This window comes from Schistocerca cancellata, chromosome 5 (genome assembly GCF_023864275.1).
Source record: "Schistocerca cancellata isolate TAMUIC-IGC-003103 chromosome 5, iqSchCanc2.1, whole genome shotgun sequence".
Taxonomy (NCBI): Eukaryota; Metazoa; Arthropoda; class Insecta; order Orthoptera; family Acrididae; genus Schistocerca; species Schistocerca cancellata.
The window spans coordinates 306,629,892-306,642,859 of record NC_064630.1 but is presented as its reverse complement, the minus strand read 5'-3'; the positions used below and the strand labels follow the sequence as shown (position 1 = coordinate 306,642,859).

The 12,968-nt window shown below is 40.1% G+C and overlaps 1 protein-coding gene across 1 annotated transcript in view; it reads left to right on the top strand.

Annotated features, from left to right (window-relative positions):
* The window catches only part of LOC126188506 (atrial natriuretic peptide receptor 1-like), an 832,550-nt gene that overhangs the window by 711,006 nt on the left and 108,576 nt on the right, over window positions 1-12,968 (top strand). The window contains exons 5-6 of the mRNA XM_049930109.1: window positions 8,675-8,743; window positions 10,919-11,093. Coding sequence (XP_049786066.1) covers window positions 8,675-8,743; window positions 10,919-11,093 — 244 coding nt within the window. The remainder of the gene's footprint in view (window positions 1-8,674; window positions 8,744-10,918; window positions 11,094-12,968) is intronic.

Genomic DNA, 12,968 nt, shown 5'->3' with positions numbered 1-12,968 from the left:
TATGTCAAATATCATCAACTTAAATACAGTAGCCGGCCGGAGGGCCGTGCGGTTCTAGGCGCTACAGTCTGGAGCCGAGCGGCCGCTACGGTCGCAGGTTCGAATCCTGCCTCGGGCATGGATGTGTGTGATGTCCTTAGGGTAGTTAGGTTTAATTAGTTCTAAGTTCTAGGCGACTGATGACCTCAGAAGTTAAGTCGCTTAGTGCTCAGAGCCATTTGAACCATTTAAATACAGTACCCAAAAAGCTACGTAAAAATTTACCACGGTATCGCATGAGAGAAACTAAATGAGAAGTGTAAATTGAACAGTCACAGGACAGTTATCAACTGTAAAAACTACATCGAAATAACACAACAGAAAACATTTACATCTGCGAGTGAAATCTGTTCATATAAAAGAACTGGATCGACAGTTAAAAGTAGTTCCAATAGTAGACGGCACTAGTTCTGTAATTAGCGTCTCAGTCACAATAGTTGGACAGATAAAAACAGTAATAAGAATGGCAACTGTGAATGAACCTTGGATGACAGAATTAATACATTAAATGATCGACGAAAGAAGGAAGTACTAAAGTATTCAGTAAAAGAACACGATACAGCACGTAAGTTAGTTAGAAATAAAATCAATACGGACCTCTGAAATCATCCGGGAAAGTTGCAACTAAACTATTATTCACGTTAGTGTAGTGTGTAGAATCTGTGAGACTGCTACGGTCGCAGGTTCGAATCCTGCCTCGGGCATGGATGTGTGTGCTGTCCTTAAGTTAGTTAGGTTTAAGTAGTTCTAAGTTCTAGGGGACTGATGACCACAGATGTTAAGTCCCATAGTGCTCAGAGCCATTTGAACCATTTTTTTGAATCTGTAACACGGTAGACATACTTTCGGAAGAATAGCCTCCACAATACCAGTTTAATTTTTTGTGTTCACTCTTTTAAGCGCTAAATGGCTTTTATGTAAATGGTGCGTTGCATCATAAAGGCGACAATCATAAACCTTAATATATTCGAAATTGGGACCGACGAACGACGGTTAGCGTGATCGCGCAAATCGGGGAACGTGGTTGATAAGATTGACACATTTCTGGTGACCTATGCAAAGAATAACATACATTTCTTTCTTTCTTTTTTCTTGCTTTCTTTCTTTCTTTTTTTGGTTCCATCACAAAATAGTCATCAATTGTAGCTGTCAACAAGTTCTTATTGTGGCATATGATCCGTAAGTATTTGAGCAATTTCGATGAAATAGCCTGCAGGAGTGGTTACAGAAGCCTGCTTTGCAAATACTGAGATACTTTTAGTAACAAAATTACGATAAAACCAATTCAGTTGAGTCTCGTTTATATGTTCGTAAAGGCGGATGACCAAATAAATGTACAAGTGAGATTAAAGTGAAAATGAAATTTCCTAATGTATTTGTATTAACCTTAAGTGCATGCAAACGGAAGATACATATACCATACAGTAGTAAATAAATTCAAATAGGTTATGCCTAAAGACTAAATCAGTTGTGATTTGTTTTTTGGAATCAACACAGCGCTCATAGATCAAGTGTTCATACGCAATTATGTGTACATTTTGCCATCAAATATTTTTTCTTGATCTTATGTAGCAGTGTGCTACTTCCACTGCAGTAAGTGCTTCTGACAGACTGAGACAGGTCACAGATTCATCATCCGATTCTTCGGATTCCTCAGAACAATTTTTTTAGCTGATAATGGCACAACTTCTTTAATTATTTCGTCATCGTTTTACACACAACAAACGGCGCTATCAGCACCACAGTGAACAAAGTCATCAAAAACATCCCATTTGAAATACGAGCCCAGACATTGTCTTTTGGTACGCAGAGATCTACAACAAAACCTTGAACATTTTCTGGGTCAGCTTGAGTTTCATTTTTTGTGAGACCAGTTTTCGAAAGCAGTTGCGTGTTGTGTTTGGCTTCAATGCAGTCCTTAAGTATCGCATTGCCTACATACGTAAAAATCGGTTATAATATAAGTATCTATACCGCATTTTGATTTATAAAACTATTCAAAAAACTTCAGTGACGTTCAGAGGGAAATGACAGGGAATGCTGTAAGTATGTAGTTATGCATAAAGAGTATCCTAATCTACAATTCGATTATTTGGCTTACCTGCAGCATGTCCAGTTTAGGAACTTCCTTTCCGCTGCTGAGAAGAAGGATGAGTGGTTGAACCAGCCTCTTCCTGTAGTTTGCTTTTTCGGCAGCAATGACGCCCATGTCCAGAGATTGAAGATGGCTCCTGGTAAAAATAACATGTCCATGTCGCTGGGCTGCCGGGCGGTGAGCGGAACAATAATTGTTCAAAACTCAAGCTATTTATTTGTTCTCGCGGCATATGCGGCCATTAAGATTTTCGAGATGACCCTTGAAGAGGTTTTCAGTCCTCCATGCCTTCTTGTCTGATTCATAGTCGGTGGGGTACGATTTTACTCCCTTGAAACACCGAGGCTGCTCTTACTTCCCCATCACTGGCGTTTGTGGTAAAGAGTGCCGCCGCTCTTCTACTTTTGCCCCCAAAGGAGGAGTCGCCCTTAAACGCCCATGTTTCGTCCGTAATAAGTTTAAGAAAAGTCCTGTTACGTCTGTATTGTAAATATTTTTCATACTGTGTTTTGCAGTTAGATTTGAAAGATCAGAACCTTTCCAATATTCTACGGTGAAATTATCCACGCTATTAGCCTCCACATAAACTCTGCTTTTTTGAGAATTTTACAGCCTTTTCTCTCAGAATTGTGACTGAAATAAGCACAATAGTAGCACACAGCTGCTGAGCATTTTTCCAAGTCCGGAAACTTTCCACCCTGGATACGCTTGCGTTTCTCACCGCTTGATCCAGCTTTCGAATCACTAGATCTTATCTGCGTCTCATTGGCCAACATACAGGTAGCTGTTAAGAGAATTTTGAAAAGTAATTCCTCCGAATTTTTTATGAAAAACCTCTTAAAACTTTTTAAATAAAACGGACATTTTTAACATTCTACGTCTTTATTTCTCCCAACGAGAGACCAGTCTGTTCATACTGCCACTGCAGAATGTGTGATTTTGTTGACGGAGTCATAACCCCACCTCTACTTGCACAAAATATGGTTCAAATGGCTCTGAGCACTATGGGACTCAACTTCTGAGGTCATCAGTCCCCTAGAACCTAAGGACATCACACACATCCATGCCCGAGGCAGGATTCGAGCCTGCGACCGTAGCGGTCGCGCAGTTCCAGATGTAGCGCCTAGAAACGCTCGGCCACCCCGGCCGGCGACTGCTTATGTCGAATAATTTCTTACCGTAGTTATGTTTCTTTATGCATCTACCTCTACCATCAAAAATTCACACTTTTGCGTCAGCCGTAAAATATTATTTGTATATAACACAAGAGCGAACATCAACAGTTTAGAGGTCAGAAATGCATAATAAACTGCTTCGTGACGTTTCTGGAAAGTACGACTTCAAATAAAATTTCATTTTTTGAAATCAATATTCATCGTTAATTAACCGTGATACGTGTGTAATTCTTTCAAATTTCGAGTAAACTTTAATCACCATGGCAGACCATATCTTTTAATGTTTCACACCCTGTATTATTATTGTGTTTCACACAGCAGTCCACACCAGCCTACCTGGGGCGAACCTCTGCAATCTACATTCACCTGAGTCTGATTACTGTATTTATGACTTGATGATTAAGTGTGTGTCCTGTCAACGGATTCCTTCTTTTAGTCAAGATGTGCCACACATTTATTTTCTCACTAATTCGATTCAGTACTCCGTCATTAGTTATCCTACCTACAGGTTTACACTTCAGGTTTTTTCCATATCACCACATTTCAAAAGCTTCCATTCTCTTCTTATCTGTTCTGTTTATCATCCACATTTCACTTGAGTACAAGGCTACACTCCAGACAATAACTTCAGAAAGCTTTCTACCATCTAAATTTATATTAGAAGTTAACAAATATCTCTTTTTCAGAAACTCTTTTCTTGCTGTCAGCAATCTACATTTTAAGCCCTCTCTGCTTTGGCCATTGTCATTTATTTTGCTTTCCTAATAGCAAACTAATCTACCTACTTTTAGTGTGTCATTTACTAATATAATTCACCCATCATCTACTGATTTGATCTATATCCTGCATGAACAGTTGTCGCGACATTGCTTTATCATCATTTCTTCGAAATTTTCTGACAATTATGTTAGAAACTAACAAATATTTAGAGCTTTTCGGACTAAGGAACTTCAAAAACACACGATTCTGTATAAAATGTAGTTTTTCCAGGATGTCAGTCTTTTTTTCATAGACATTTCCCTACGAAAAACACCGACAACAATAAAACGATTAGCTCACAAAAGCAATAAGCAGTAGGTAGCGTCCCGAGATGCAGACAGTACATACAAGCAATGTCTGACATCGGCTGCGTCGAGGCGGGTTCCGAAGAACTTTAGAACAAATGTATCAGCTGACTGACAGATTATTTTTACAACGTTTATATTAGATCGCTTTCTTGTCTGTTTACCTGTTCAGTACAAATTTTGGAAATGATTTTAATCTAATCTCCCGATGGCTTTGAGACCGAGAGGTACTGATAACCCTTTTGTGAAAATATTTATGGACTGAGCTGACAAAAGGTGATGTAACGAATGTCTGATATTCAGCTAGTGTTCAGAATCGTTGCAGGTAATTCTATGCAAATTGCTCAATTTGTGTCCTGAACACTAAACTTAATGTTTATACTCTACCCTACCACTGTACCACTGGATCACTAATACATACACAGTGGATTGCTGAAGTTGCAGAGAACTTTCTTCACAAACTGCTACATCCTATAGTGTGTTAGGTAGAACGAACATTTCTTTTACCTGTTCGTACATAGTACTCCATATTCTAGACAGCAAAAATGAGCCAGTACAGTAATTTCTAAATGAAACTAGGTGAGAGAATCCCGACGGTGACCAGTCTAATTGTCGCATTTGCGATTTCTGAGACTTCGTCACAGTATCAGCTGTCCGACACCTAGATTATCATGTTTGTATTAGGTCGCTTTCTTGTCTGTCTGTTTGTTCGATACAAATTTTGGCATCGATTTTAACCTAACGTCCTGATGACCTGGAGATTTGAATTTTTAGACGTAACTCAGAATTTGATGACAATACAATATTAACTTGCTTCCTTGTCTGGTGTGTGGCGAGGGTACTTGGTGTATCACTGCCATTTCCCACTTTTCTTGTTCCAGTCGCAAATGGTGCATGGAAATAACAATTGCTGGTAAGCCTACGTAGGAGGAAAATGTAGGAATATTGGTTGAGTCAGGTGAAAGAAACTATAAAAACCTTGAATTTACCTCATGTCTCAAGTATAATTCGCGCTGCTCCCCCCGTCGGAGGTTCGAGTCCTCCCTCGGGCATGGGTGTGTGTGTTGTCGTTAGTGTAAGTTAGTTTATTAATGTGTAAGCCCAAGAACCGATGACCTCAGCAGTTTGGTCCCATAGTCCTTACCACAAATTTCCAATTTTTTCCTCAAGTATAATCTCAGAAAACATTTGAAACAGACTAAAAAATTCCACACACACACACACACACACACACACACAGATAAGACTAAAAAGCAGAAAATAATTATTCAAATAAAAATGAATTTTTAACATACCATGTTTCTAAATCAGACTGAAAAGTACAAAATAATTTCTCCTAACCTCATACAGATTTCTAACATTCTCCAGATAGTCCTGAATATTTGTGATTGCGAATTTTTAATAACTATGAAAATATTTGTAAAGTTCAAAACGAAAAATTTCAGTCATATGCCATACATAATTCATGCATGAATAGTTCACCTCCTCATTATTATACTACTTACCGGCTGATGTTTAAGTAGTTCACCTCATTAAAAATATCTGTTGGATTCAACCTACGTTTTTCGTTTTAAATCTTGCAAATATTTTCATGTTGTTGTGGTCTTCAGTCCAGAGACTGGATTGATGCAGCCCTCCATGCTACTCTATCCTGTACAAGCCTCTTCATTTCCAAATAACTACTGCAACCTACATCCTTCAGAATCTCCCTCTACGATTTTTACCCCCCCCCCCCCCCACGCTTCCCTCTAGTACTAAATTGGTGATTCCTTGATACCTCAAAACGTGTCCTACCAACTGATCCAATCTTCTAGTCAAGTTCTGCCACAAATTCGTCTTCTCCCCAGTTCTATTCCGTACCTCCTCATTAGTTACGTGATCTATCCATCTAATCGTCAGCATTCTTCTGTAGCACCACATTTCGAAAGCTTCTATTCTCTTCTTGTCTACACCGTTTATCGTCTATGTTTCAGTTCCATGTATGGCTACACTCCATACAAATACTTTCATAAAAGACTTCCTGACACTTAAATCTATATTTGATGTTAACGAATTTCTCTTCTTCAGAAACGCTTTTCTTGCCATGTCAGTCTACTTTTTATGTCCTCTCTACTTTGACCATCATCAGTTACTTTGCTGCCCAAATAGCGAAACTCATCTACTACTTTAATAGCGAAACTCATCTACTACTTTAAATGCCTCATTAGCTAATCTAATTCCCTCAGCATCACCTGATTTAATTCAACTACTTTCCATAATCCTTTTTTGCTTTTATTGATGTTCATCTCATATCCTCCTTTCAAGATACTGTCCATTCCATTCAGCTTCTCTTTCAAGTCATTCACTGTCTCTGACAGAATTACAAGTCATCGACAAGCCTCAAAGTTTTTATTTTTTCCCCAAATTTTTCTTTTGTTTCCTTTGCAGTCTGTTCAGCGCATAGCTTGAATAGCATCGGGGATAGGCTAAACTCTGTCACACCCTCTTCTAAACCACTGCTTCCCTTTCATGCCCCTCGACTCTTATAATTGCCATCTCGTTTCTTTACAAAAAAAACTCCCTGTATTTTACTCCTACCACCTTTAGAATTAGAAAGAGAGTAGTCCACTCAACACTGTCAAAAGCTTATTCCAAGCCTCCAAATGCTAGAAACGTAGGTTTGCTTTACTTAACGTATCTTCTACGTTAAGTTGGGGTTGTTTGGCGAAGGAGACCAGACAGCGAGATCATCGCTCTCATCGGATTAGGGAAGGACGGGGAAGGAAGTCGGCCGTGCCCTTTCAAAGGAACCATCCCGGCATTTGCCTGGAGCGATTTAGGGAAATAACAGAAAACCTAAATCAGGATGACCGGACGCGGGATTGAACCGTCATCCTCCCGAATGCGAGTCCAGTGTGCTAGCCACTGCGCCACCTCGCTCCGTTCTTCTACGTTAAATCGTATGGTCAGTTTTGTCTCGCTTGTTCCAACATGTCTATGGGATCCAGACTGATCTTCCCCGAGGTCGGCTTCTATCAGTTCATCCATTCGTTTGTAAAGAATTCGTGTCAGTATTTTGCAACCATGACTTATTAAACTGACAGTTCGGTAATTTTCACACCTGTCAACACCTGCCTTCTTTGGGATTGGAATTATTATATTCTTCTTGAAGTCCTAAGGTATTTCGCCAGTGTCATACATCTTGCTCACCAGATGGAAGAGTTTTGCCATGGCTGTCTCTCCCAAGGCTATCAGTAATTTTAATGGAATGCTGTCTACGCCCGGGGGCTTGTTTCCACTTAGGTCTTTCAGTGCTCTGTCAAATTCTTCACGCAGTATCTTATCTCCCATTTCATCTTCACCTACGTCCTATTCCATTTCCATAACGTAGCCTTCAAGTACATCGCCCCCTATATTATATATATTGCTTCCGCCTTTCCGTTTTCCCTTCTTTGCTTAGGACTGGTTTTTCCATTTGAGCTCTTAATATTCGTGCAGGTTGTTCCCTTTTCTCCAAAGGTCTCTTTAATTTTTCTGTAGGCAGTATCTATCTTACCCCTAGTGATACATGCTTCTGCATCCTTGCATTTGTCCTCTAGCCATCCCTGCTTATTCACGTTGCACTTCCTGTCGATCTCATTTTTGAGACGTTTGTATTCCTTTTCGCCTGCTTCATTTACTGCATTTTTATATTTTCTCCTTTCATCAATTAAATTCAGTATCTCTTCTGTTTCCCAAGGATTTATACTAGCCCTCGTCTTTTTACTTACTTGATCCTCTGCTGCCTTCACTATTTCATCTCTCGAAGCTACTTATTCTTCTTCTACTGTATTTCTTCCCCCTATTCTTGTCAACCGTTCCCTAATGCTCTCTCTGAAACCTTCTACAACCTCTGGTTCTTTCAGTTTATCCAGGTCCCATCTCCTTAAATTCCTACCTTTTTCATAGCTATTTAAAATCCACAATTACAAGTTTTCAGGATAGTACGGGGTTAGGAATCTATGTGGGCTAGGAGAAATTATTTGGAACTTCTTAGTCCGATTTAAAAACACGGTGTATTAAAAATTCATTTGTATTTAAATAATTATTTCTTAATTCTGCATGTGAAACACCGTATGATTTGTTTGCATTTACGGCTGAATTTATAAATATCGCACTTCAGTATACTAAAAATAAGCATCTCTCTCTCTCTCTCTCTCTCTCTCTCTCTCTCTCTCTCTCTCTCTCTCTCTCTCTCCCCACTAGACAGTGCATTATTATTCTTGTTCCCGGATAAATCACCGTCATTATTCAGTAATGAATTCTGTCGTTTTTCTTCACAGGTTGTCGATTTACTCAACGACTTGTACAGTTGCTTCGACTCCATCATAGAGCACTTCGACGTGTATAAGGTAAGCCAGTTCTAAGTATCTTCTTACAGTTTGTTTACAATAATTCCACTCGCTTTAGTTAACAGCTTTGCGGGTACACGTGTTGCACAAAAGTTGAGCTTCAGTGTTTTATGGCTATCCATGGCTGCTCAGCTTAGCGCACATGTCCCTGAACATAGGAGCATTTGTCTCTTCGCTTAACAAGCCCTTGTAAGTCAGTAGCGCAAAAGATTTGTGGCCATAGCCAAAAGTTGGCGGAGATTTCCTTTTCTATAGCTGCACCAACAGATAAGATTTTCTAACTTAAATTACTATCAGACAATTTTTTTCCGGAAGTTTCTTTGCCATTGCTAACATGCGTTTTATATCCTGTCTCCTTTGCAAATCGTCATTGTTTTGTTGTCCAAATAGCAAAACTCATCTACTACTTTTATTAATTTCCTAATATAAGTCCCTCATCTTCGCCTGATTTAATTTGACTGTATTCCGTTACCCTTGGTTTGTTACTGTTAACGATCATCTTTAAACATTTTTTTCTTTCAACTGATGTAAGTCTTTTGCTGTCTTCGTCGTAACTACAGTGTCATCAGCAGGTCTCAAACTTGCTATTTCTTCTAAATAAACTTTAATTCCCTTGCCAAATTTCTTTTTTAATTTCCTTTATTATTTGCATGACTTGTATATTGAATAACATGGCTCTGTCTCATTCCCTTCTCAACTGCTGCCTCCATTCAACGTCTTTTGACTCTTATAACTACAGTCTGGTTTCTGCACGGTAGTCCTGCAAAAGAATGACGAAAATTAGGGAACTGATAGGTTAAATAATGACAAATTCCTCTTATGTAAGTCTGATGTAAGTAGAGGCCTAATGTATCGATGGTAGGGAAACAATGGATCAGATTTAGTGGTTTGAGAAAGGGAGTAGCTGAAAATTATCTTCGAAGTGGATTTTCAGGGTATATAGGCTTAGAGTCGCTAGTGGAAACAAAAGAGGAAACAAAAGAGGAACACTCAAAACAAGAAGGGACAGGATGACAGGACATGTGTTAACATATCAGAGAATAATCTCTGTGGTACTTGAGGGAGTTTCAGAGGACAAAATCTGTGGAGCGGTGTGGGGGGACAGAGATTTTATTTGAATACATGTAACTAACAACTGGGAACATAGGTTCCAAGTGCTACTCTGAAATGAAGAGGTTAACGCAGGAGAGGAATTCGTGGCGGGTCGCATCAACCAATCAGAAGACTGAAGATTCGAACAGAATCACGTTTTGTTCTCCGTTCTACTCTAACGTCATGTGAATTAAGTTTTTCTTCCTTATAACTCTTCTGTACTCATTTTCAGTAAATTTTCTCTCATATTTTCACTTAGCTTAACTGTTATATGTTAATGTAGCATCCAACATGAGTTTGAAACGCATGACTTATATACATACACATAGTTGGTGCCTGTGAAATAATAATACTCTGAGTAGGTGTGCTCAGTGTTTAAAACTTCATTCCCATTTTTTCCGAACTATTTTAGTGTCGCCTTATTTATTGTGTTTCAAATGGCTTCAGGCAGTGCCCTATACAACAAAGCAGAAGAATCAGAAACACGAGGTAAAATTAAGTTGTGGTTACATTTACATAGGACATGAACATTGTGAAATTTATAAAATTCGTGTTTGTAACTTCGTTTTCATGAATATAAGGCCAATTAACATTGTGTAATTCAAAGCTGAACTTTTCCACAAACAAATCAAGGAATGAATCAAGTGATAAGTACAAACATAAACTATCAGTAAAGATTCGTCCCATGAAGTCTAATAAATTTGTAAATGGCTACACAGATTTGATAGTTCAAAGAAATTGCAAATAGTAGAATTAAGAAGCAATTAACAATTTTAATTCGTTGTACAGCGTTCCCTGTCTTTGCTTTTTGGGTGTTACAAACACGAATTTTAAGAAAGCAGGATGTCTTCTTTAATTGTACAACAGCTGCAATTTGGAGATAGGAGCTAAATTTGACAGTTGTTCCCTTTTATTGCTAGTGAGGTAGCTAGCTCTTAATCTGTAATTGGTTTAATGGAGACATTTTCCTTTTGGTCGAGACTGGAAGTAATAACCATAGGGTATGGGGTATCTGCTTTCGAGTATTCGTTGCCTTAAATGATGTGAAGTTAGGAGTTACATTTTCAGTCTCATGTTTTTCAGGTCGAGACAATCGGGGACGCCTACATGGTGGTATCTGGGCTGCCAGTCCGGAATGGTTCGCGGCACGCTCGCGAGGTGGCGCGCATGTCGCTGGCGCTGCGACAGGCGGTGGCGGGCTTCCGCATCCGGCACAGGCCAGGAGAGCAGCTCAAGCTGCGCATCGGCATGCACACCGGTCAGTGGCGCCTGCCTAGCTTCCGCAACCACGACTAACCCTACACATAGTACGAGTATTAAACACCTTCCCAGCAGCTCGTTAATCTTCTACCGCCATGTAGAAGGCTAGCCGTCGCCGGCACCACACACCGATGATGATGATGATGGAGAGGGTTGTATGGGCGCACGACGGTAAGGTCTTCAGTACACGCTCAGTAACAGATTGAGACGGGTGTCAAGAAAATACTCAGAACAGTAAGTTAAAACAGAACGTAAAACACAGGTAACAAGGTTGGAAAAATATGTGCCTACCCACACCGAAACGTGGGACGAAGCGTGCCGTCAGCAGTAAAACATGGGCAACGCAATAAGAAAGTGGTAGAGGGAGCTAAAACAATATAGCAGATGGAAGTGGCTGGTTGACCTCAATGAAAAAAGGGAGGAGCCAGCCACTTTGCAATACACTAAAACCTCCAGCCTAAAAGTTTAGGCCAGAGTCCAGACACATCACAAAACTTTAAAACCCTAGACACACACGTCTCATCATTAGCTAAAACACAGGCCAGATCCCCATCAACTTTTGCTTCTGCCCTTGCATCGTGGTATAAAATGCAGTCTGTTAAAATGTGGGGGACAGAGGCGTGCACATCACAAGCATCACAAAACGGGGGATCCTCCAGCCGTAATAGAAAGCTATGTGTGAGAGGACAGTGCCCAATCCGAAGACGCGTGAGGGTCACTTCCTCCCGCCTGAGCAACCGGCAGGAGGAACGCAATGGCCGAGTTGTTGACTTCACCAACCGCAATTTATTGGCCGTCACCGCCAGCCATTCTTCCTCCCACAACTCCTTGCACCTCTTGTGGAGTGTAGAAATGACACACTGCAAGGGAATAGATCACTGGACCACATCCTGCTCTCTGCAGGCCTCCTTGGCAGCTCGATCGGCCTGTTCATCGCAGTTTTTTAACATTTTAGATGTGCATCACGGTTTTACCATCGTTTACACTGATGGCTCCAAACAAGAGAGTTTCCTTGGCTGTTCTGTAGTGTTCCCTGATCATGTTACCCGGATTCACCTCCCTGATGAATATATCGTTTTCGCAGCGGAGCTCCAAGCGATCCTGAAGGCACTGGAGCACATGAATCGTGTTCGGGGCAATCGATTTCTCCTCTGCTCCGATTCTCTTAGTGCCTTACAATCATTGCAAAATCTGTACCCAACTGAGGAGATGGTCCAGCTGATGTATGACCAACTGTACTTGCTCCAACGGCGGGGTAAGGAGGTGTCCTTCTGTTGGGTGCCTGGTCATGTTGGAATATGGGGCACCACACACAGGAAGACCAGCCGAGAGAAGGCTAATTTGAGTCTCACCCTAGTGAAGAGGTTCCCACAGTTTTCCTCTGATGGAACATTTTGAGAATTCTGGTACTTAGAAGGAATACCTGGTTTATTTTGAAGGCTAATAATTTTTTTTTAAATGAGAAAAACTTGTTTTATTCAGCGATTACTTCCATTTTAAATCATGACTAATAGCACAGAAATCACAATATAATTCTAAGGAAATAAATATTGTTAAAATGTCGAAACTGTTTGAGAAACCTATCCTGGATCCCAGACCAGCGTTTCTCAATCGCTGTGCCATATCACACTTGTGTGTTGCGTGCTCAAGTCAGGCATGCCGCGACATTTTTACTGTCTTCTAATTTTCCTCAAGATAAAATATGTAGAACATAAAAAAAATTTCGCCAAATCGTTTCTTGGGTAATACATTTGTGAAACTTACATCTCATGGTCGTTCCATGACGAAAAAAGGTATTGTATGCACTTTTTTGCATAAAGGGAAAAAACTCACATCTAAGTTTGTCACGAAAGTTTGAAAATTTGGTGTGTCT